The sequence below is a fragment of the Ochotona curzoniae genome, unplaced genomic scaffold (genome assembly GCF_017591425.1).
Source record: "Ochotona curzoniae isolate NIBS_2020 unplaced genomic scaffold, NIBS_Ocur_1.0 scaffold_3835, whole genome shotgun sequence".
NCBI classification, from domain to species: domain Eukaryota; kingdom Metazoa; phylum Chordata; class Mammalia; order Lagomorpha; family Ochotonidae; genus Ochotona; species Ochotona curzoniae.
Window position 1 is genome coordinate 9,388,101 of NW_024467114.1, and position 23,892 is coordinate 9,411,992.

At 45.2% G+C, this 23,892-nt stretch overlaps 1 protein-coding gene and 1 long non-coding RNA gene across 9 annotated transcripts in view; one reads left to right on the plus strand and one right to left on the minus strand.

Annotated features, from left to right (window-relative positions):
* Positions 1 to 12,392, minus strand: SAMD9L (sterile alpha motif domain containing 9 like). 7 transcript variants are annotated; one of them, XM_040965105.1, is made up of 3 exons: positions 11,935 to 12,392; positions 8,051 to 8,156; positions 1 to 5,214 (listed from the first exon to the last, which is right to left on the minus strand). In XM_040965105.1, exon 3 carries the CDS (start codon positions 5,191 to 5,193, stop codon positions 436 to 438), a length of 4,758 nt encoding a protein of 1,585 aa, XP_040821039.1. In that variant the 5' UTR covers positions 5,194 to 5,214; positions 8,051 to 8,156; positions 11,935 to 12,392; the 3' UTR covers positions 1 to 435. The 7 variants fall into 7 exon arrangements, with proteins under 7 accessions (XP_040821039.1, XP_040821037.1, XP_040821036.1 ...); XM_040965103.1 differs by having other exon boundaries at positions 1 to 5,210; positions 8,026 to 8,156; XM_040965102.1 differs by having other exon boundaries at positions 8,026 to 8,156.
* LOC121145912 overlaps positions 10,975 to 23,892 on the plus strand; it is a 22,910-nt gene continuing 9,992 nt past the window's right edge. For both annotated transcript variants that reach the window (XR_005882102.1, XR_005882103.1), the window contains exon 1: positions 10,975 to 11,148. This is a non-coding gene — a long non-coding RNA (uncharacterized LOC121145912). The remainder of the gene's footprint in view (positions 11,149 to 23,892) is intronic.

The window sequence follows — 23,892 nt, forward strand, 5'->3', positions numbered from 1 at the left end:
CTTTCTCCTTCACATTTATTTTATTTTAATGTGTACTGTCTCAATGAAGAAACAAAACATAAAACCCACAGAAGCCAAATAAATTTAGAACAGATTTTTATTGACCTATGACCAATAAGGAGCTTACCAGCAGATAATAATTGATACTTCTTATAGATATGCTTATAGACTTCCTATAGTAAAAGAGCCTGAAAAATGCATATTTAAAATGTAAAATGATTGACTTTACCAAGTGCCAAGCCCTGTGTGTAGATACATTCCCTTCTCTTAAAAAAACAAAACAAAGCAAAACAAAAACCATGTGTAAATTGTTTTGGGAGGCTAAAGCAAAAGACAGAGATAAGCCAAACTTACAGAGATAACATAACATGGAAATGGAGATAGGGAATGCAAGCAGAGAGCTATGTGAATAAACCTGTGAACCACTGGTTCCCCTTAAATTACCTCTGTATCGTAGGCCAGGGGGCCTTCAATGGAAAAGCCCAGATAGAAGGACACTCTTTCAATGTTCCTGCCGCTTCGGAGTGGCCCTGAATACACAGATGTCACCGGAATCTTGATTTTGTCCTCTGTTCCGAACTCAATGGAGATGAGCTTGCCCTCGGCCTGCCCGGTGAGACGATGCAAGAGATCCTTGACCTCTCTTTTCTTCCACACGTCCCCACTCTGCCAGAGGGAGTTGGTGTCTTTCTCCTTACTGAAGTGCTTCTCTATCTCGGCTTTGTGAACCAGGCAGTCGAGCCCCTTATTCTTGCCCAGGAAGAAGAGGGTGCTGGGTTGCTTGGATCTGCACATGCGCTTGTACTGCCCCCGGAAGGACCTGTTTAAGAAGGAAACGTACTTTTCCATTTGTTTGGAGTCTTCATCCAACTCTTGATTTTCTGGCCAAAACAGGAGGCAAGCCAAGAAGTAAGGATCTGGGTATTGGTAACTGGGACCTACGAGCTGCAACACCTCTCGGAGCTGTTTTTTAAGTGTGTTCAGAGGTAGAGTGAGCTTGGAGTTGGGTTTCACACAGTTGAGAATAATGTTGGCCAGAATGAAATTGAGTTTCTCCTTTATTAGTCGTTTTTTGGGGTTTTGCTTCAACAGGATGGTATATGTATTCACTATATCTTCCATGGTGGTTGAGGCCTCTTTGTGGTTGGGGCTGAGATATTCCAGGAGTCCAGAAAACCTATCAGCTCTCCAAGCTTCTAGTTTTTTCCTGCATCTCTCCTCCAGAAGCAACAAACTGTCTCTGCTTTGTGATGGGTTTGAATCCAGATGGCAGAAAAGTTCTGTATATTTCTTGTAACAATGGCTAACTTTCTTGCTTACCAATATTTCTGCCATTTCTTTCTGGGCATTCCTCGTTTTCAGAAGAACCATGTAATCAACAAAAAAGTCAAAGCATTCTTTCAAATTTGGCTGTAGGCATTGTAGGTAAGATGTGAAATTTCCAAGGGCCAAGGAGTATTCATTTTTTGGATCAGAAGAAATGCCCTCCTTCCCCGATAAAAACTTCACCATACGTGTGAGAGACAGTTCATCATCCTTGTGGAAGAGAGGAGTGAGCTGAAGAACCTGGATGGAATAGAGCCCGACTTCTATCTCCCCGAGAAATCCAGCGGTGTTATACATGTCATATTTCCGCTGAGACCTTTGTGCGGACCAGGCCTCGGTTTCACAGGTTTTACTGTCTGTTTGCTTTTGGGATTCTTTGAAAGCCGCCGAGGCTTTTTCGGCAGTGCTTAGTAAATGTGTTAAGTCTTGCACGGTGATGTGCTTACAGCGTTTGTTTCCATCCACCCACCACTTAATTTTGCTTTTGTAGACCTGACCAAGGGTGTCTGAGATGTAGGAATTGTTAGGTGCTCTTCTTTTGGCCAAATTTGCCCATTTCAGTGCAGCATCAAAGTTCTTCTCTTTAATGTAGAAATATCTTGCTAAAGCCTGACAGATGAACGCATTCTGTGGGAATCGGCGACTTCCTGCAATCAAGACCTCTTCAATTTCTTTATTCTGTAATTGTTCAATTAATGGGGAAAACAAAGTGTCAGTTACATCTCCATACTCCTTGCGCTGTCTGGTCAGCAGCAGAGTCTGCACATCATGTTGAAATTTGTCTCTTCCTATACCAGACTCATAGAACAAGTCTACATCTAACAGCTTCAATGTAATGTGATGTTTATTCCACTGGTGTTTTTCCTCCAGTTCTTCAAGGCAGCAAATAGCAATGAGTGGGTGGATGATACGCACACCAGTGTACCTCCCATATTCTGAGACTTCTGTGGTTATTAGAAGGGTAGAGTATGTGCCCATCGCATCCTCCAGGCTTTCTTCTTTCCAGGGCGTGCTTGTGTAACTGATCCCTAGATACAGTTCACACTGTGACACTGAAATTGTGGAATCAGTTACGTACGTGTTGAGGAGAGCCAGGAAGGAAATGAGCCGGGCTTCCTTGCTGTCGAGGTTCTGTCCCTTTAGGATGTTTCTGACTACATTTTTAATGTACGTTTCATCAAAATTTTCTTTCATGATCATAAAGGAATAAAAGTTTTTACAGTCTTTGTACTTTTTTTCAATTTCCTCCAGTTTGGCCTCAAAGGCTTTTTTTTCCTTGGGAGACAGTTGGTAATTCAGTGCGACGCTGCCTGTTAATTTGGCACTTTTGTCTGGGTCCTGGGATCTCATACAGTTTAAGATGATAACCAATGTCTTCTCATACCGCAAGTCCTTCTCTGTTAAAATGCAATTGATGGCGTTCTGCAGAACGTAGACATTTTCCTGCTCCTCAAAGTCATCCACCAGGAGGAGCACGGGTATGTACTCCTGATGGCTGCTTGCTTTGTAGGTGATCAGATTGGCCACTTGTTCCCCAATTTCTCCAAAATCAGTCGCTTTGTTTTTGAGCACAGCACATCTGAAGTTTTTCTTTAGGTCCCAGAGAACATTCATAGCCAAAGTGGTACCTCCACAGCCTGGGTGGTGATAAAGATTGATGATTTTTGCAAATGCTGGCTTTGGAGACTCTGCCCAGTTCTGTATTAAATTCTTAAGGTCTTCATATCTGTCTCTTTTCACAAAAGCAGAAGAATAACTTTCAGAAGAAAAATAAAAGTTCCACCAGGACACTTTGCCGCCTCGATAGAAGTGTTCTTCTTTGGATTGCTTAAATTCTAAGAATTTGGACTCATTCTTCTCTATGTCTGTGTCGCTGCATTCATTTTCGCAGAGGATTTCCAAAGCAGTCAACATGTCTTCATTTTTTTTCTCTAGGATGACTGAGGTAGACCCGTAAGAAGGCAAAAACCTTCTTGACGACCGGGTCACCGATTTCAGTTTAAGGATTGTATTGCTCACCAGCTCTAGGTTTAAAGTGGAAATGCTGTGGTTGGATAATTCATCTGCAATGGTCAGTCTGGCCTGTAGAAGAGTTTCCCACTGTTGATAAATCTTGGAGTTCACACAGATGCACAGCATGTTTTCCACTCCTTTGAGAGCTTGGTAGAAAGCGCAGAAAGTTTCGATTAGGGGATCTAGTGGACTTTCTACTGAAGAAAGTAGCAGAAACACCACCAGAAATCTTCCTCTTTCCATGACATTTTCATCTGTGAGGAATAAAACCAGCTTCCTGACTTCAGAAGCTCTTTCTCTCTGCCACAAATGTGGCTCGAGAGGCTTGCAAGCCTCACTGTTCAGGCCTGACCTGCCATTACAGAAGATCCAGCTGGGCTGCTGAAAAAGATTCAAGGTGGAGATCTTCTCTGCCAAGCTGCTTGTCTTATCTTCATACTGGGCTGGAAAGTGAAGGTTGGCTACCCGGCTTTCGTTGTACGCTTTGGCCACTCCGTTGATCCGGGATTCAGGATCAAACTCCAACACAGAAAACAGCTTGATTTCCTTTAGAAAATCTAAGTGCTTTATTTGGTGCGGGTGGCATTTGTTTGTTACAAGAATGTACCATTTGTAGTATGAGTTATCCAGCGAGTCTCTGCTGCCCACGAGAAGTTTCACCAGCTTTAGTCCTTCCTTCTCTTTCTTCGTTGATTCTGCAGTGTATTTTTCTTCGGCCTCTTTTCTAGATGCTACTAGTGCCTCTAAGTTTTGTGTAAAGGCTTTGAAGTCAACATCTCGCTGCCTGCCATTGGCGAGAATATCCCTGGAGCTAGCCCCTTCTCTGATGAACAGTGAACATTCTTGGTTCTGCTTCCACACTTTGTTTTTACAACTCTGCATTTTAACGTAGAAATACCTCTTTTTGCATACAGAGTGTTTTGGAATAATGTCAACTTCAATGACAACCCTGTCGGATGGCATGTTGTTCTGCAACAAGACTTCCACGAACCTTGGCTCCCGAATACACTTCTTGGCTATTGTGACCTCATTTTCTTCAAAATACTTTTTGATCATGAGATTGAAGTGATCAATGAGGGCATCCTTACTGCTGATGTTCACACCAACAATTTCTCCGTGGGGATTGTCCTTGACCCCAAAATGAATAGTTCCGTTGGTGCGTGAATTCATACAAGCTGATGCAAAACGGAAAACCTCATTGCTAAATTTCATTTTAACGTCTTCTTCTGTGGCTGTTTCTGTGTTTGTGAGAGCCTTGAACTCGTGTATTGGGTCGATGAGATTGAGTGGTCCCGTTTCAGGCTGTAGGCAGTGACGTTCTATGTAACGATGGCTGGCGTGGAACTGATCGAAGGGATAGGGCATACAAGTCAACTGTTCTGCTTGCTGTGTGTTCTTTTTCTTGTCCTTAGCGCTGGCTACTTCATTCGGTGTTTTTTCTTTTGTAAGAACTGATTCTTGCTCTTCGGGCCCTCTGTTCTCCCGGAGGACATGATCACTACTGGAAGGTGTGAGTGCTTCCTCTTCCTCATGTTTCTGTCTTGGGTTTTTTTGCTGTTCTTTCTTGGAGGATCTGGTGTGATCTGAGTTTTCAGAGCCCTGTGTGTCTCCTTCAGGGGTGCTGTTGTGCAGTTTGTTATACATACGCCTTATGAGAAGTGCTGGGCCCCGTGGTAACCCCATCTCCCTCAGATCTTTCTCAGTTAATTGCTCTAGCACCATACCTGTCACTTCTTCCTTGACCAAAATTTCTCCATACTTCTCATCAATCTTAAGGTCTTCAATTACCCATTTTTTCACATGCTCTGTTGTCCACTCTTGGAGCATTTCCGGTAAGGTTGTTTGTTTATTCATATTGAAGCTCCACCTTTCTTGCTTGGAAAAAGTAAGAAATATTTCAGTTTCATAGTTTATCATTGGAATTATAAACTCAGTTACATATATAATTTCATGTAAACATTATAAAAGACAACTTTAAAAAGCTTTGGATAAAGTGGGATTAAAGATATGTTTGGGGGCCTGGCATGATAGCCTAGTGGCTAAATCCTTGCTTTGCATCCTCCAGGATCCCATACAGGCACTAATTCATATCCTGGCTGCTCTACTTCCCTTCCAGCTCCCTGCTTGTGACCTGGGAATGCAGTAGAAGATGACAAAAAGCCTTGGGACCCTGTACCCACATGGGAAACCCAGAAAAAGCTTCTGGCTTCAGACCAGTTCTGGCCATTACAGCCACTTGGGGAGTGAACCGGTGGATGGGAGACTTTTATCTCTGTGTCTCCTTCTCTCTGAATTTCTGCCTTGTCAATAAAAATATATATATATATATAAATATAAATATATAAATAGAAAGATAAGTCTGGGTAGTAGTTAAACTACCAGTTAGGGCAGCGACTGAGTCACTGGATTCTAGTCTTGGCTCTGCATTTGATATCACTGTTCTGCCAGTGCACACCTGGAAGACAGCCAGTGATGACTCAGGCACTTCAGTCCTTATCATCCACAGGGGAGACCCAGGTGGTGTTCCAGGCTTCTGGTTTAAGCCTGACTCAACCCCAGCTATTGTAGGCATAGGGGGAACAAACCAGCAGAAGAAAGCTCTGTGTCTCTCCATCTCAGTCTGCCTCTCATTGTCCCTTTGCCTTTCAAGTAAAAATGAAAACAAGCAAATAAAAGGTAAAGTATGTGTGCTTTAAAAAATAAAGATGTTTAGGGCCTGGCATGGTAGCCTAGTGGCTTAAGTCCTCGCCTTGCACATCCCGGGATCCCATATGGTCGCTGGTTCTAATTCTGGCAGCCCTGCTTCCCATCCATCTCCCTGTTGTGGCCTAGGAAAGCAGTCAAGGATAGCCTAAAGCCTTGAGACTCTGCACCACTTGGGAGACCTGGGAGAGGCTCCTGGCTCCTGGCTTTGGATCAGCTCAGCTTCAGCTGTTGCGCTCACTTGGGGAGTGAATCATCAGATGGAAGATCTTCCTCTCTGTCTCTCCTCCTCTTGGAATATCTGACGTTCCAATAAAAATAAATAAACATCTTTAAAATAAAAAAGATGTTTATTTTGATAGAAAAAATTAAATCTAGCTCATAGTTTTTTTTTTCACAGTACCTATTTTTCTATGAACTTCTTGAAGACCCCCTACCTATGTATGAATTTCAAGGTTTTTTTTTTAAAGACATTTATTTACTTTGAAATGCAGACAGAGAGAAAGAAAGCTATCTTCCATCTCTTCACTCACTCCCATGTGCTGGTCAGGGTTGATCCAGAGCTGAGTCAGGAACCCAGAATTGCATCTGGACCCCCCTTGGCCCGTCTTGTGCTGCCTGCCTGGGTACATTAGCAGGAGCTGGGTTGGATGCAGAGCAACTGGGACTGGAACTGGCTGGCATGGGGTACCGACATCACAGACAGCATCACAACCCAGCTCCCTGCACCACAGCACTGGCTCTTCAAGCTTTATTATTTGTAATAAAGTTAGTTTATCTTTCAGTCCTACTCTATGAGCCTTTGGGGTACTCTCATACATAAACTACTTCTCAGGATTGGCGCTACAAAGTTGCTTGATCCACCCCAGGTCCTCCTTGGGCTGGGACCCCATGCTTCAGCACTGGCCTCTGCTGTCTTCTGTCTCCAGCCCTGCCTGAAGCCTCGGTCCCCTCCCCTGATGATGCTCCTCCCTTGCTCTGCACAGGAGTGAGGCGATCCCCCAGCCACAGCCTTCTCTTCGGAAGCACACTAGAGGTTTTACTGGAAGGCTGTAGATATTTCTCTGCTGCTTTGGTGATGACAGGAGTTCTAATACATCCCAAACTCTACTAGTAGCAATGTATTAGAGGATTGTCCATTTACGGGCCGCTAGGTGCCCAGACACACGTGCATATGTGCTTAGTGGGAGATGGTGGCGGGCTTGATTTTGTGTCAGCTCACAAGGGGACAACTTCTTCCCTTTCCCCTTCACTGTTGGCGTTTTGTCAAGAGTGAACCCAGAGAACTACCCTTGGCAGACAGGAAGACTTTGCCAAGTCTTTGTTGAAATCTGCAGGCACCTGTACATCATGGAAATGTCTTCCCAGTTGCCTCCGCCTGATGCTGGCTGAATAGAGACCTATGGACTGGAAGCCACTCCCCTGTTGCTGATACTTGCACATGACTTCCGCATTCTCCCTACTCTAAGAGGATCGTGTCTGATCCATATAATCTGCATTTGGCTGGAGCTGTGGATTTCACTCAAAATGAAAACAATTTAGATTTTGATACAATGTCTCAGCCTTGTCCATGTCTTGAATCACGCACTGGGCTAGAGGCATATTTTCTTGAGCAAGAAACTACCTCAGGCCTACAAAGAGGGAGAAGTTGTATGGGGAAAATAGGGTCATGATTAAATTCCATCTCCTCTCAGTTACTCTTCATTCAGAGCTGGGGAAATTTGGGCCTGGACCAGTGTGGTCTTGATGGCTGTTGTGTGTTTATGTTTGTTTGCATCTATGTTTATGTTTAAGTGAGCTAGGAGCCTCTGTGCACTCAGCATGGGGAAAGGTGCCACTTCTGTGGTTGTAGTGGGGGACCTCTCGATCGAATCCCGTCTTCTGCTCCAGGAGCAGTCTGTACCCAGAGTGCATTTCATGATTCCCCCAAAAGGCTTCCCATTTCTCCCTGTGGAGGAGAAGCAGGAAGGGTGGAAGTGGCACCTGCAAAGCGCGCCCTGCTGCTCACCGCCAAGGCTGGGGGTCTGGGCGTCAGTTACAGTGCAGGTCTCCCTGTCTCCAGGGGAGGACGCCTGGTCCCACGCTGGAGCCTGGCAGGGCCCCACCCCGAGGCTCTGTGAAACAGAAACCACAAAGCAAATTAGTTTTTTTTTTCCTGAAACACACACTACAACAATGTATTTCCTCATAGCTCCTCTGTGCCAGGAAGAATGTTCCCTCTTTAACAAGCCATAAACTTGGCCAGTCGTACTCAAGTCTGTACCGGAGTTTGGCAGAGCTATTGCTAGCTGTGATTTCCCACTTGTGCCAGCTGCTTGGATTCCTGACCCTCTAGTCTCTATTTACCTTCGCCATCTAAGCTCACCTGCCAAGATACCTCCCTAAAAGGCGCTCTGCACTCTCCCTATGCCGGCTGCAAAGCTGCTCCTCCAGCTCTCAGCAGTCAGCCGATGATAGTGACATGCCAGCCACGTAGATGAAAACAGTGCTTCTCTTGTTCCTGTAAGAATCATATCCAGACTGCTGCTTACACATGCGTGAAAGCATTTTCATTTTCATTTTTATACTCACTTTCGGAATTCATTTTGAAAGATAGATTTTTAAGAAAGACAAGGTTTCAATGGTTATAAATTTACCAGGGCCTTTCTGATCACTTCTTGTGTGTGTGTGTGTGTGTGTGTGTGTGTGTGTGTGTGTGTATTAGGAACTTGAAATATGTCTTCACAAGGCTCTTTGATGTGGACACAGTTGCATTTTCTTGAGATATTGCAATAATCCTATCCTGTCAGTAACCTAAGAGGAAGTAAAGGTGTGGGCAGAACAGATTGGCTTTGAGTTCCATTGGCTTCAGTGTTTATTACTGAGAATCTACTACATCAAAGAAACGAAAATGCAGCTGATTCGAACCATTGCTTTAAAACTGTAGAATTGATTTTCCTCACTTTCTGCTAAGAAAACTTCCAAACCTTTAGAAAACTTACAAAAGTCACAAAAGGAACGCCTCTCCCCTGGAGGCCGGCTTTTCCTATACTTAAACCCCCTCAGGGAAACGTCACATTCTCTTTCTCCCTTCCGATGCTCTGCAATCCACGGGCCGTCTGCCGAGACTCCCCAAGTACCCATTGTCTTTCTCCCAGTGACGTGAGGGGCAGACAGAAATAGCTCCCTCCCAACTTTCCCTCTCGCTGCTCTTCATCTCGTTAGGGACACTGCACAGCTGCAGATAAAGTCACCCAGCCGATTACATCACCTCGTGATGCTGTTCGGGGCTCCCAGCGGCTCTCCACCTGAGTTTGTGTGAATGCTGAACTACTCATTGCGAACCACAAGGTTCCACATGACCTGACAGGCTGTTACCCGTCTAGCGTTACACTTCACTTTCAGGTGCACCTCCCGACCCCCCTGGCTGTGCCTTGAGGCAGGTGGCACTTGCTGGGGACTGGCCACCTCTCCAACTTCCTCTTCCTGGATCCCTGCAGGGCTCACTCCTTGACCTCCACGAGGCTTTTATCAAGTGTCACCTCCCTCCTAGGCACCACCCAAACAGCCTGCAGAAAATATCGCTCCACCCCACATGCTTACCCCAGGCTGGGCTTTGTATTCTCCAAGAAAAAAAAAATTATTGATTTGAAAGGGGGTGGGTGGCTCACTCCTCAGATGCTGCAGCACACTGGGGTGTACCAGGACAAAGCTAGGAGCCCTCTTCTGGGTCTCCCACATGGGTGCAGATGCCCAAGTACCAAGGCCGTCTTTGATTTCTTTCCGAGGCTCATTAACAGGGACCTAGGTTAGAGAAGTGAAATAGCCAGAACTGGATACCTGTACTCATGTGGCATGCTGGCACTGGAGGTGGCAGCCGAACTTGTTATGCCACAACTCCAGCTTCTTTCCCACTTTTTGATCTGCTGCAGACTCGGTCTCTATAGCTGCGTGTTTATCTTGTTCCTTCTTCCCACCCACTGTTACGCGCACTTCATGAGGACAAGGATTCTATACAGTTTTGTTTAAAACCTTATAGTATGTAGTACATAATGGCATCTCAGCAAAAGTTTTCCAAATGATTGACATGTAAGTATAAACATGTATATACATATATATTCTTATAGATGAACTGTGTCATGGAAACTCCCCAGAGCATACCCAGGGAGTGAAGATACAGTGCAGTATCACATCTACTCCAGAGTAAAAGGAGGACTCCAATGAAACTGTTAAATATACCTTGATAATAGGATACTAGATCTACCATTGCCTATACCTGCAAAGCCATGACACACTTAAACAGCTGAGTGATGGGCTGTGACTACTGCTAAAGGACTATACTGTTGTAAAAATTATACCCTGGGGAGCAGTGTGGGAGAGTGGGAGGGGGGAATCCCTATACCCATAAAACTGGATCACGGAAAAGAATACAAACAAATAAATAAATAAATCTATAATATAGAAATATAAAATATATGAACGTATAAATAATATAGAAAATATAAATAATAAATAAATGTGCATTATGAAGACTCCATATGTGGGATTTCAATTCTTTCTGCACTAAAATAAATGTACATTCTTTTAGTTTCCATGGCTTTCTGAAGGACCATAATATTGCTGGAAGTTAAAATCAAAATGGCTGTGACTGGCGTGGAGCAGTTCTGAGGTCTCGGCATGACTCCTGGCTCCAAGAACTCTTGCCTTCCTGTTTTTGAAATGAAATAATCTTTTAATGAGTTAGCTGTTGGCAATGGAGCTGCAAGGTGACTTTCTCAAGGGGACTTTCTGCTTTTTTTCTCAGTATTGAACAGGAAAGACCCAATCAGAGGAACTTTTATGGGCAAGAACGGGTATCCACCCCATCCCGGGGAGCCCTCAGCAGTACCCAAGGTACTGATGCCCTGTGGGGTTGTTCTGCTCTCAGGGATCCTGCGGCCACTTGGCAGTCCTGGCTTCAGCCTAGCGCCGCTGTATACACCCTCTGCTGCTCTGATGAATGGAAACCAGACACAAGCAAGTTAGTTTCGTTTTCCCTAGGCACAGCTCCTCGGTGTTTGGCGAGATGACTGTATGAGATGGGTGTGAACAGGAGACCCCAGCGGGAGAACTGACAGCTTTTGCAAGGTACTGTCTTTGAAGTGAAAACTTTTTTTTAGTAATATTTAAATTGTGAAAGATAGAATTCTGCATAATTACATTAATTACATGTAGTTTCAGGTTCCTTTCTAATCTTTTTTATTTTCTGAAATTCCTGACCCTCTTTGTATTGTTTCTTTTTTTGTTTGTTTGTTTTTATTAATTACATTGCACTATGTGACACAGTTCCAAAGGTACTGGGATTCCCCCAACCCCTCCCTAAGCCCTCCCCCCATGGTGGATTCCTCCACCTTGCTGCATTGCCACCATTCAAGTTCAGTTGAGATTCTTTCATTGCAAGCATATACCAAGCTTATTGTCCAGATAAGTTCAATGTCTTCTTGGGGAGACCATCTCTGGTCTGAAGGTAGAGTATCATCCTGATCAATCAAAAGCCCCAACATAACATCAGCAACAAATTATAACATTATGGAATTAGTGGACATAGTATTGAGTAACCAATATGTTAAAAAAAAATTCAAGTTCTTAATCACATTCTGTGACTTTCGATTTCTTGATCCTCTTTCCCATCAACTCACCAGGGAAAGCCACGCACCGCCTTGCTATGCTAATTAGTTCTCTTTGTGCATGGTCAACTGATATATATTTAATACACTCAAGTTTAGAGTTACTTTAATATTTTCATAAGTTATATTTATGTATAAACACCTATTTATATAAAAAAAGTACATCTGGAGTTTTAAAAGTAGATGTGCCCTCCCAGGCACACAGGTAAATAAACAAACAAAAAAGATTTAATGATTCAGAACTTACCAGAATTTTCCTGAAACCTTCTTCTTTTTATATCGGAAACTTGAGGCAAATCCTTTGGAACTTTGCTTTCTTATTTGTCTTCTAATTGCTGAGAGACGAGTGACTGTGAGGAGCCTTATTAAAAACTAAGCCACGAAGGGGCAAAGTTTTCTGGTGTCTCCAAGTTTTGTCTCCTGGGGAGGGCGTGTGAGGGCTGCAGAATGAGGAAGTGGCGGTGCTGAAGTTTCACTTTTCCTTCGGACTAAATGTCTGTAGAAAGAATGTAGAAGTCTTCCAAAACAAAATTCTGCCTCGTGATTTCAGAAATCATGAAGAAATGATTTGACTGGGTAGATTTTAAGTCAAAAGAAGTGATTGACTAAATAAATTTTAAGTCAAAAGAGTTTAGAGATTGCAAGAACAAAGCCAGCTATGGTAGAAAGTGAGTAGAAATACCAGGGACAGCACTGTGGGATCATGGTGGGTGGAACTGTCTTCGTTTCTCCTTCTCATTCCTAGGGTAGAGCTGCAAGCCTCCAGACTGTAGAATGGGGCTGTATTTGGAGGTAGCATCTTTAGGGAGGTAATTAAGTTGCGATGTGCTCCCTAGGGTGGGAACTAACTCCGCTGGACTAGTAGCTTTGTAAGGAGAGGTGATTGGGTCACAGGTGTGGAGACAGCTGAGTCACTGAAGCCAAGGATGTATGTTTCAGAAGAAACATGTCTTGGTCAGATCTTGCCCTTGGACCTCCTGCCTCCAGAATTTCCAGAAACCAAGTTACTATTTTTTTAAATTGTTATTTAAGAAGAACAGAGTTCACGTATTTCCTAGGTACAGTTCTAATGTGATAGCCATATTTCTTTTCCTCCCCTTTCCATCCGTCTGCCCTGCGACAGCTATGCACTGCACCCCCAGTTCTCCTGCTTGAAGAATCAGCACGCCTTCCAGTTTCTTTAGAAAGTTACAATTCATTTTTTTTTCTTTGAAAGTAAAAGATATTGTTGGTAGCTTGGTTTTGCTGAGGATGCATTGGGTATTTGCATGGATTCAGATTCATCCAGATATATTTACACATTGTGTATAATTTTAAATATAAATTCTACTTCAATAAATCTAAATATAATTTTTCATCATGAATACATCAAATGTTCATTTTCAAGCTTACTATGTAATAGCAATCTATATCTTATATTTTCATCACTCTGGCAAAGACCCCCCAGGAGAACTACTCCGGAAGGGAGAAGGGTCGGGTCCCTGTAGTCTGCTGCCTCCCGGGGGGTGAAGGTGAGCACTGGCTCAGTGTGTGGAGGAGCAGTTACACAGTGCATCCTTACCCCGTCCTGATTCAACCCCAGGGACTCTATCAGCATCATTCAGTCCAACCCGGCTCCAAGGCCATGCCTTCACCGATTCCAGGTCTACGCAGATCACTGTGAAATAGCTTGAGTGATACAACTCTTCACTTAGTGAAGAGAGAAGCTTTTTCCCCTTCACTCAAAAAGCCTAAGTGGGTGAACCAAGGCTGGTATGGGAACTCCACGACCAGGAATTCCTCACTTGTTTCATCTTGGTTCTCTGTCCCGCCCGCCCGAGACATGGCTTTCATCATGTGGTCCAAGATGGATGCTTGCTGCTGCTGCTGTATGTCGGCAATATAGCCGTGGTAGATGGGAAAGCGAAACAGAGAAATACTAGGCACTGTTTTGTTTTGAGAGCATGATAATAATAATATAGAAGTTTTCTTTTTAAGTGTGTATTACACTTCTCCAAAGAACCAAAATTCACAGGATGTGTATTTTGTAATGAGTGTAATGAGTGTGTATATATAGACATGTATTATGAGAAATTGGTTCATGAAGTTATGGAAGCCAAAAAGTCCCATGATTTTCTGTCTGTGAACCAGGCGCCCAGGAAATCTGTTGGTGTGATTCTGAAAGTCAGGAGTCTGAAAGTCCAAGACTTAGGGAACCTAACGATGTGGGTGTCATCGGTGTGAGGACAGGCAAAGGGTGGGCTGAGAAGCCCAGCTCAGACAGGAAGGTTGGGAAAGATACAACTTCCTTCTTCCTCCACTACATCCAACTAGATAAAGCCCAACCAGCTTGGGGAGGGCAGTGCTCTATATTGGCTCCACCAACTGAAATGTTCAGCTCACCCAGAAACATCCCAGTAAACACATTCAGAAACACAGTGTTGAGTCTGGTCAGGCTACGGATCATTCAGTTTGACACATAAACTTAAGCATTACAATTCCCTCTTGTCAGTTTGGGACTCATTCACAAACAACCTTGTATGCCATACATAATTAGTAAAATAAATAAAGACAATGGCAAGGTCATCATCCCACTTACTGTGATACAACTATCTGATGTACACCAAAAATGCACTCACATTTCCACGAAAAGGGACAAAGTCCTTAAGTGAAGTTTACTCTTCTCCCTGAAATCCTCATAACTTAAATACTGTATTGTGAAAAAAAAAATAATGTCCAAAATTTTTACTAGGGGTGATAGTGAGTAATGCCACTCCAGTTTCTACCCTTTTATTTGGGGGCCCATGAATACAGGTTATTGTTGCGAGGGGACATGCCATATATTGGAGACTGATTTGGAGCCCATTAGCCTTCTAGATAACTTCTCTCCAACCTTTTAAGATCCCTTCACTCAGTCATTGTGGTCACTGGGTTTTCAGCAGGCCACTCTCTTGCTCTGTCAAAGCAGTTGCTTTTTTTTTTTTTTTTTTTCAGGGAAGGGGATTTTATTTGTATTTATCAAAGAAAAAGGAAATTAGACATGAAACAGGATGAAGTGGATCCAGTTGCATTTGAGCTGCAGGTGGCCTGAGCCTTGGGAGGAAGGGCGTGTTCATCCTTGGGAATTCCTGCTGTGCTTCTGCAGCAGGGTCAACAGGCAGTTGTTTGGTGTCGTCAGTTTCATGAGCTACTATACCCTTGATCAGAAGCAATTCCATGTAGAGGACTGTGATACTAAACCAAGAATTCGAAGATGGAAATTTGGCCAGTTACATTGTATATCGGGAAGGCAAATCCATATTTAAAGTAACTACTTATTTCAATAGGGACAAAATTCTGTGTCTTCCTTGGCTGGAATGGTTTAGTATAATCAGCCTGCCTAAGAGGTAGCTGGTCAGTCACACTGGGAAATGGTATGTCTCTGCTGATGGCAGCTTGGGGACTTAGCAGCGGCCATGGCTGGGGCTGTTTTGGTGAGTGGATGTGTGTGTTGCTGAATTCACACCTAAGCTTTGCCCTGTCACCAGGACACTTTATCCGTGGACCCTTTGGGCAGTGGCAGGAGTGGCTGAGGCAAAAGGAGACTTGCTCTCCATGGAACAGGTCAGACAATTCTTTCATTCATACCAACTTCTTTGCTGAGGTGACCCTTTGGTGAACATTCATATGGAACACAAATCTCTTCAAGTTTTGCCCATTCAGAGAGGTTTATCTAGTGCCTGAAAACTCGCTTGTCATCAATTTTTCAGCTATGTTCCTTCCAAGTATCTGACCCTCCAGTCAAACCATTGGCTGAGGCCCATGGGGCATAATTGCATATCTCTGGACATGTTTGCTTCTAAGTCCACTGAATATCCCAGTGTACTACTCAAAGTTCTGCCCCCTGGGAACATTTTCCTTCATCATGCCCCTTCATGATTGTTCAAAAGAGGGGATGTGGTATTTCAGTCACCTGCTTTTGGGTGATGCTTATGTGTTATGCAAGACCACTTGTAAATCATGCCCAAGTCTTTTCTTGCTCGGCCAATTGAGGGACATCCCTCTGCCTAAACCCCACCGTGTGAAGTTGAAGGTGAAATCTGTTAGAGAGAAAGCAGGAAGTGAAGCAGAACCATTGGATCACTTGTGCAGGTAACTTACCTGTGCCTTTATGGCCTTTGGGGCTGATTATTTGAAAACTACTTCTATTTGATGGTGGAATGTTGCTGTGCACATCGACTTTGGTGGCTTGTAAAGCCAGACAATACCCAGTTCATCATGGCTAACTTAGTGGCATATGGCTTGGTGCCTGGGCTTAGGCCCAGTAGCTAGTAAGAACAGTTTCTCAAAGGGAGAGCAGCTGTCTTTGGGGGTTGGCAAAGCCTTGCTCCAGCACCCAGAGGCCTGCACTGTGTTCCGCCCCCATGGCGGGGCTGCCGAGGACTTGGAACCACATCTCTGTTGATTGCTGACACTTCTAGTCTCATTGGATCTGCTGGATGCTATGGCACAAGCAGCACAGCACTCTGCACAGTGTTCGGGACCTGTTGCAGAGCCTTTGCGTGCTCTGGTGCCCTCCTCAAAACTGGCTGATACTTAGGCCACTTGGTAAATGAATCTGAGTAACCCACCCAATTGAGGAATGTGTTGCCTCTAAAAGTTAAAGAGGCTCACTAGGCATCGTGTGTGTTTTTATTCTTGGAGGAGGGTCCAGATGTAATAACTTACCCTGTACATTGGAAGGGACATGCCTGCTCTACCCTCCTAGACCCCTTGAAAATTCACTGAGGCAGAAAGCCTCTGGATTGTTGTTGGATTTATTTCCCACCCTCTAACATGCAAACATCCTGCGTTAAGTACAGTGTAGTTGTTACTTTTGCTCACAGAATGTTATCAAGTTAATGGATCAGAGGAATGTTTGATGACAGGGAAAGGCCATCAAGGTTCGTGGGAACTAAATTGTGACATGGGGCTGCAAGGTTGACAAATGCTTATGGAAGGCAGGGGGAAATCCTGACCCTTGCACCCTTGAAATCCTGAAAGACCCCAATCCGAAATTCCTTCAGCATGGAGTTACCTTCAATTTTTCTGTTTTCCTGTGTAGAGAAAGTTCTAATGGCCCCGCACGAGGCCTTTCCATGAAGACAGCCCTCATTCCTCATTCCACAGGTCTGGGAGCAAGTGTGTAATTCTGCCAGCCTCTAATGATCTATTCCAATTGTGCGTTTCAGCTGACAAAATAACCCCATGTTGAGTTGAGGGACCCACTGAGCTTCCTGTGGGATTGGGCCAAAGCTAGAACTCTGTTGCTGTTCTTATCTCCAAAGCTCTGACCGATGTAAAGTGGTGAGGTTTTGGGTTTCCTAGAGTTAAAATCAGTTCGGAGTCAGTGTCTAGTAGTCCACCAACAGTCTGATTAGTTCTTTTTCCCTAGTGCAGTTGTCCTGGTCAAAGACAGTAGATTCCTTTGGAGTAGGCTCGCAGAAAGACTCATATTATATTGCTTGGTAGTGTATTAAGACATTTCCTTAAGGGGACTCAACCTCCCCTTTGTTTGGACAGGGAGTAGGGGAGGTTCTAAGTCTAGAACCTGGATCATGTCTAGAAATTGATTGAAGTGCCATGATTCTTAGTCTCTTAGACTCTTAGGCCATAGTTCACATTAGGTTGTTGTTCATATGACCTAGAGCTTTTCTGTTTGTATAGGTCAGTAAAAAAATTGATCTTCCTGCTGCAATTCTGGGGAGTTTGTAATCAATTGAGATCAACATGCGTCAGTCTGTGCTGGTTATTGCTTTGAGAGTCACCACACCCACCTTGCCTAGGTTAGCTGAGTGCCATGGCTTGGCCTGAGTCACCTTGGGGTCCAATCACTCCTAATGTACTTGACATTCTCAGTTCAGTGGCTTTGTACTGTGAGGACTTTGATGACAACTCTGAGGATATCAAGGCTTCCCTCACCATTTAAATTCTCACAGTATTGATGAGAAGAACTTGAACCCAGGCCCACTGCTAGGGGACTCAGGTGTCCCAGTGATGCCCTGTTATCCCACATAGCTGCTGTGGGGACCTCTTATTGCATTTCAGCCAACCAAAGAGACTGTCCAAGCCTTATCTAACTCCTGTAGAGTTCTCTAAAGACAGCATCCCGGGAAATACTTGTGCTTAGGGAGCCCATGTCAATAACTTTGTTATCCTAAACCCTTGCTATATACTCTCCCTCGTGCTCCCTGGATTTATGTCTGTAGAAGTTGGATTTTAAGCACATCCGAGAGTGATGTGAAGGTGGATAGAATATACGCCTGAATGGGAGAAAAGCATTGTCTACTGGAGACTCTCTCATGACCCTCTGTGTGATGTCACGGCCCCGATACAAAACATCACACAGTAAAACAGTAAAAATGCTAGAACTGCCTTGGAAAAATGCTGAAAAAGAAATGAAGAGATCCAGAGAGAATTTTTAAAAATATTTATCTATTTATTTATTTGAAAATCAGATTTACAGAGAAAAAGGTTTTTTGTCTGCTGGTTCACTCCCCAACTGGCCACAACCACCACAGCTGAGCTAACCCAAAACCAGAAGGTTCCTTTGGGTCTCCCATTGGGTGCAGGGTCTCAAGGCTTTGGGCCATCTTTGACTGCTTCCCGGGCCACAAGTAGAGAGCTGGATGGGAAGTGGAGCAGCCAGGATATGAATTAGCACCCATATGGGATCCTGGCACATGCAAGGCAAGAACTTTAGCCACTAGGCTACCATGCCAGGTCCAGAGAGGAATTTAGAATACATTTATTTAAAAATTTTATTTATTTAACACCCACCAGTAAAAGCTGGGACTGGGGCAGACCAGGTCAGGCCAGACTACAGCATCCAAAGACAAAGGCCAAGACAGATGAAGGACTATGTCAAGCTGGGTCAGAACAACCACTGGCCCACACAAGATCTGTGGCTGAGAACAGGCCTTACTGAGGTGCAAATGGGACACCCTGGCTGGGTTGTGGGTCCCACTAGTGAGTGCAAAAGACAGAGTGGGGCTGCTATCTTGTCTGGACATGGCTGCAGTGTCCTTCGGCACAAGTGTGGACTGGGTCTGGAGTGGACCAGCTGGGCTAGACTCCAGCACTCATGATGCTCGTGAGAACCAGGGTGGGCGTAGCAAGGGTTAGGCTAGGTCTCTGCTCCTGCTGCACCATGTTTGAGGTGTGTCTGGGTGTGGACCAGGCTTGGTTAGACCGTAACATGCAACAGTAAAAACCAGAATGAGTGAAGGTCAGTCAGTAAAGGCCACTGTTCCTGCTAGGACAGGAGGTAGACTAAGTAGGGCTGGCTCATGGACCCACTGATGGGCACAATTGGGAGAAGTTCTGATGGGGGAGCTTGGAAAACTTCTCTGTCAGGACACAGAACCTGCAGGTGAGCACAAGAACTATGACAGGGAGCAGTCCATACCAGGCCAGGGAATGGTACCCACCAGCATACATTTGGTGTAAGCCAGGGGCGAATCAGTCTGGGCTAGTTCATATACCCACTGGCAAATGCGAGTGCCAGAATGGAGTGTGGGTCAGGCCAGGCTGGGGGGCCAGCTGGGGTAGGCTAGGCAGTAGCCCCAACCAGCATGAGCTGAAATTGGGGGTGGGTTGGGCTTAGCTAGGCTACAATACCCACTGGCAAATGTTGAGGTGAGGTGGGCCATGCCAGACTAGGCCACAGCACCCAACCCAAACACGTGAGACTAAAGGGAAAGGGGGCGAAGCTGGTAGGAGGGTTGTGAGTGGCCCGCCTGATGGACCATCACTCCCACTGGAAAGCATGAATTAGGATGGGGGCAGACTAGCTCGGGCAGAGCTACAACACCTGTTGGATTCATGTGAGCTGGATTAGGGAAATGCCTGGCTGAGCTGACTATTCCTTCGGGTGCATGCGTAAGTCAGAGTGGGTGTGGGTTGTTGGGTTCTGCTGCAGCATCAGCTGGCAGATGCTGGTACTGGGGACAAATTCTGTCAAGGTTAACTGCAGAACCACCAGGAGAGTGCAAGATCCGGGACTGGGAGTGGACACAGTAGGTAAACAGTGGGCACCTCCCTTTTGAGTTGCCATTCTGACTGGTGAGGCTGAGAACCAGGACTGGGCAGGGCTGATTAGACAGAGTGACACCCACCAGCATGTGTGTGGGCTGGATAGTGGTTTCAGTTGGGTTGAACTAGGCTTCAATGCCCATTGACATTTATGAGAGCTGAATGGGATGTGGGACAGACTGGACCAGTCTGCTGTATGAACTGGCTGCTGTACAGGTACCAGGGCAGGGGGCAGGCCCGGTGGGAGTTACTATGGGTTTCTCCAACTAGGTGGCCACTACCACTGGTGTAAATGAAGGCTGAGTGTGCAATGGGCAGGATCAGACTGGGTTGTAACACCCATTGGTTTGTGTAGAAGACAGGTCTGGAGAACTGACCCAGCAATTGTAGCCATCAGCGAATGCATAAGCTGATTGGGACAACGGACTGTGCCAGACATTATATTGGCAGGCACACAAGAATCAGGACTGGGTCAGGTCAGATGAAGTTTCTTTGGGGATACCCCCAGTTGAATCGCTGGACTTAGAACCCCAACCATGGAGAGAATTGTGGGTTCCATGGTCCAACCTTGGAGTGCTTGTGTCAGAGCTGGGCCTCCTTAGTGGCTTAGGTGAAACAGTGGACAGCATAGCCAGGTACACATGGGGAACATGATGGCAGTCATTGGAGTCTGCAGAGAACACCCGGCACCACAACAGAGGAGAGAGGATAGAACAAATTGATCAGTTATTCCCAGCCAAGTGTTAGTGGTGAAAATCTGGGCAAATGGAGACTCTAAGGAGGACTATATGAACCAGTAGATTCTGGAGAGATTTCATTGTTTCTGGAATAGTGAGATCGGCAGTAAGTCAGAACTGTTGAACTATTGAAACCTCTTGAGCTGTGCCCTCAGAGCATGCCCCATATCGGGCACCCTTGGTGGGGTCGAGTGGCTGGACTCAAGGTACAGAGGTGTTTGGGAGGCTGGATGTGGCTTTTCTCCTTATCTCTCCTCTTCCCCCAGATATAGGAAGGAAAAAAAGAGAATGTGGAAATGGTGATCTCACCCACCTCCCTGTAGCCCTTGACCCTTATCACCCTAATCAACTATGTAAAAATCATCACAAAATAAAAATTTAAAAAGTAAAAATAAATAAATAAATTTTATTTATTTAAAAAGCAGAGTTAGAGTGAGAGAGAGAGAAAGGGACACACACACACACACACCTACACCCCTTCTTTCTGTTGAGTCATGCCACAAATGGCAACAATGGGCTGGGCTCTGCCGGGCTGAAGTCAGGAATCAGGAGCTCCCTTGGGTCATTGCTGCTCCCAAACGTATTAACAAGAAGCTGATTAAAAGTGGAACAGCTGAGCCTTAAGCTGGTGCCCAAAAGGGATGCAAGCATGGTAAACAGTAGTTTAACATGCTATGCCACAATTCCAGCCCCTAGGATAAATTTGATATATGATATATTCTATGCTCTCTGAGAGTCCATTATTTGCTGAATTTTCCTGGAAACTCCAGAGAATACTCTCTTTAAGCCAATATGTACCGCACTGGCTCAGGTCATTAACGTCTTTGAGAAGCTCAATCATGGTGTCTGCTGAAGGCCAGGGGTGACAGTAGGAACAGCCACAGAACTAGGATCAGTAAGGATACAGGCATTTTGAGCTGACAGCATCCCCAGGGGCAGTACTTACACAAAGGAGCGCCTTCTGCTCAGAGAACTACTTGGTGTTTGAAAGAGTCCCAGAGGAAGGGAAGCACTTGACCTTAGTTTACCCAGTGATCCTGTGAGTAAAATCTGGGCAGGTCCAGAGGTCACAGGTAATTTCACAGACAGGTGATAAAGAATTCCACACTGTGTGCCTCAGTTGCTTTTCCTTGCATTATCCTTGTGCCTTCATGACTGAGAGAACTGGTAGAAACGAAGGTTTCGTTCACTGGAGAGGGTCAGCTCTTTATGTGGGTGGTAACCACGGACGCTTGCTGTACTGCAGTCGCCCTCAGCAGTAACCTGGATACACCGTGTGGAAGGCGGGCAGGATCACATGCAGTGCAGTTAGGCGTTCATTGGTATGAATGGGAGAAGGAGCTGAAGTGTGCGAACGTGTAAAGCCACAGCTTAGGCTGCTGTTCAGGGTCCAGGGAACAAAATAGAATATTGGAAAGGAGGGAGTCTGGGGAAGAGGCATACAGGTGGATCATTGGCAGTGAGTTTACACTTGGTGATTTTTGCCTTGTGCTGTGTCTCCCGGAAGCATGCACGGAAGACAGGCTTGTGGTGGGTTATGTGCCTGGTGGCTGCACGTAGCTACTGCCACCTGCTGGTTTACCTAAGGTGCTCAGCAAAGACCAGTGCTGAGCCTCAGTGAAGTGCCAACCTTGGGGCGTGAGGGGTGGACTGCTGTCATTAGACCTGCCTGCCCGGACTCCTGTTTGCTTACTGGAAGTGACATGCACTCTGCGTGTATTTGCTTTCCCTGCCTTGGATGTCTCTACAACACATACCACCCTGGTGACTGCTGAATGTGTGACTTACATGACAAAATTGCATCAGACCCATTGGAAAGAAGGGGGGAGGGATGTCATTATTCTACAATATTCTAGCCCTGTGAGCTTGGCCATGTGTCATTTTCTTCCTCTTTCTCAGCTTTGTCTATTCAGATGAGGATGGCAAGTCTCCTGTTAAGGTGATGTAAGATGAGGCAATCGTGTAGGAAAGTCATTCAGCAATCGTCCGATGTGCTGTTAGGAATGAATTCCGGGAACAGAGCTGTGATTTGCAGGTGTAGTTTGTGAAAAAGCAGCTTTTGGATGTTAAAGGATTTCCTGTCTTGTAATGTACAATGATTGATACGATCCTAAGACCTAGGACGTTCTTTGTGTCTGCTCCCAGACTGGAGGGGGCTGTTTCCCCTCACTTCTTTGGTAACTTCTCTGTGTATCATTCACTCCAATATTCCGCTTCCTGTCTTTCCTTGGAGTATCTGGACTCCACCCAGGTTCCTGTGAAAGACACTGTCCGGGAGGCTGTTTCCCTTCCTCTCGCAGTGTGATTGTCCCAGGTCTTGGAGCATCGTGCCTCTCCACACCTCTCTGAGTTCTTCAGGTTTTCTTTCTTTTTCTTTTTTTTTTTTTTTCATTTTTGATGATCTTTACATAGTTGATTAGGGCACAAAGAGTAGGGCTAGAGGAAAGTGGGTAAGACTATTGTTTCCACGTTCTCTTTTTTCCTTCCTGTGTTTGGGGAAGGGAGAGAGATAAAGGGAGAAGCCACACCCAGCCTCCCAACCATTATAGGGTCCCCATTGTGGGGCATGCTCCAAGGGTCTTGCTCAAGTAGTTTCAATAGTTCAACAGTTCTGAATTGCTGCCAGTCTCACCACTCCAGGTATAATGAAATCTCTCCAGAATCCATTGGCTGACATAGTCCACCTTAGAGTCTCCATTTGCCCAGATTTTCACTGTTACCACTTGGCTGGGGTAGTTGATCAATTTGTTCTGTCCTCCGTCCTCTGTTATGGTACCAGGTATTCTTTGCAGGCTCTAACGTACTGCCATGTCCTCCGTGTGCGCCTGGCTATGCTGTCCACTGTTTCACCTAAGCCACCGAAGAGGCGCAGCTCTGACATAAGCACTCAACCGTTGGACCATAGAACCTGTAGTTTTCTCCATGGTTTCTAAGTGTTCACATCTAGTCTTGGTCTTTCTGAATTTTCCTTGAGTCCATCGAACAGAAAAGTGCTTGGTTGTACGGGTGTTGGGCTTGCTTTTCTACCTGGGCTTCCCTGTGTGTTTTGTGTACACAGTGCTCACTCAGAAGAATCAGCAAGTTCCATCTTGTCTCCTCCTATCCACCTGCACCCTGTCCTTATTAGCCACTGTCTCTGTGTCCCTTCCTTGTCCACATGTTCCAGGTTCCAATAACCACAACTCTATCCTCCACTTCTTTGGGATCAAACTTGAGACCATGTCACGTTTGTCTTTCTGCACCATACCTGGCATAATGAGTGTTTCGTTTAGCACAGTTCCCATCACTCCCTCCAGATTGCTTCAGGCAACAGAACTCCTCGGTATCTTTATCGTTTGTGTTATTTCCTGGATATAGGATTAGTGAGTTAAAGAGTCTAGACATTTTAAATATGATCATGCAGATTGCCAAGGTCCCAGTCTATGATTTAATCAAGT

What these genes read in the sequence shown, in the direction of transcription:
- SAMD9L (XM_040965100.1), bottom strand. Translation starts at nt 5,193, where the DNA reads ATGAATAAACAAACAACCTTACCGGAAATGCTCCAAGAGTGGACAACA.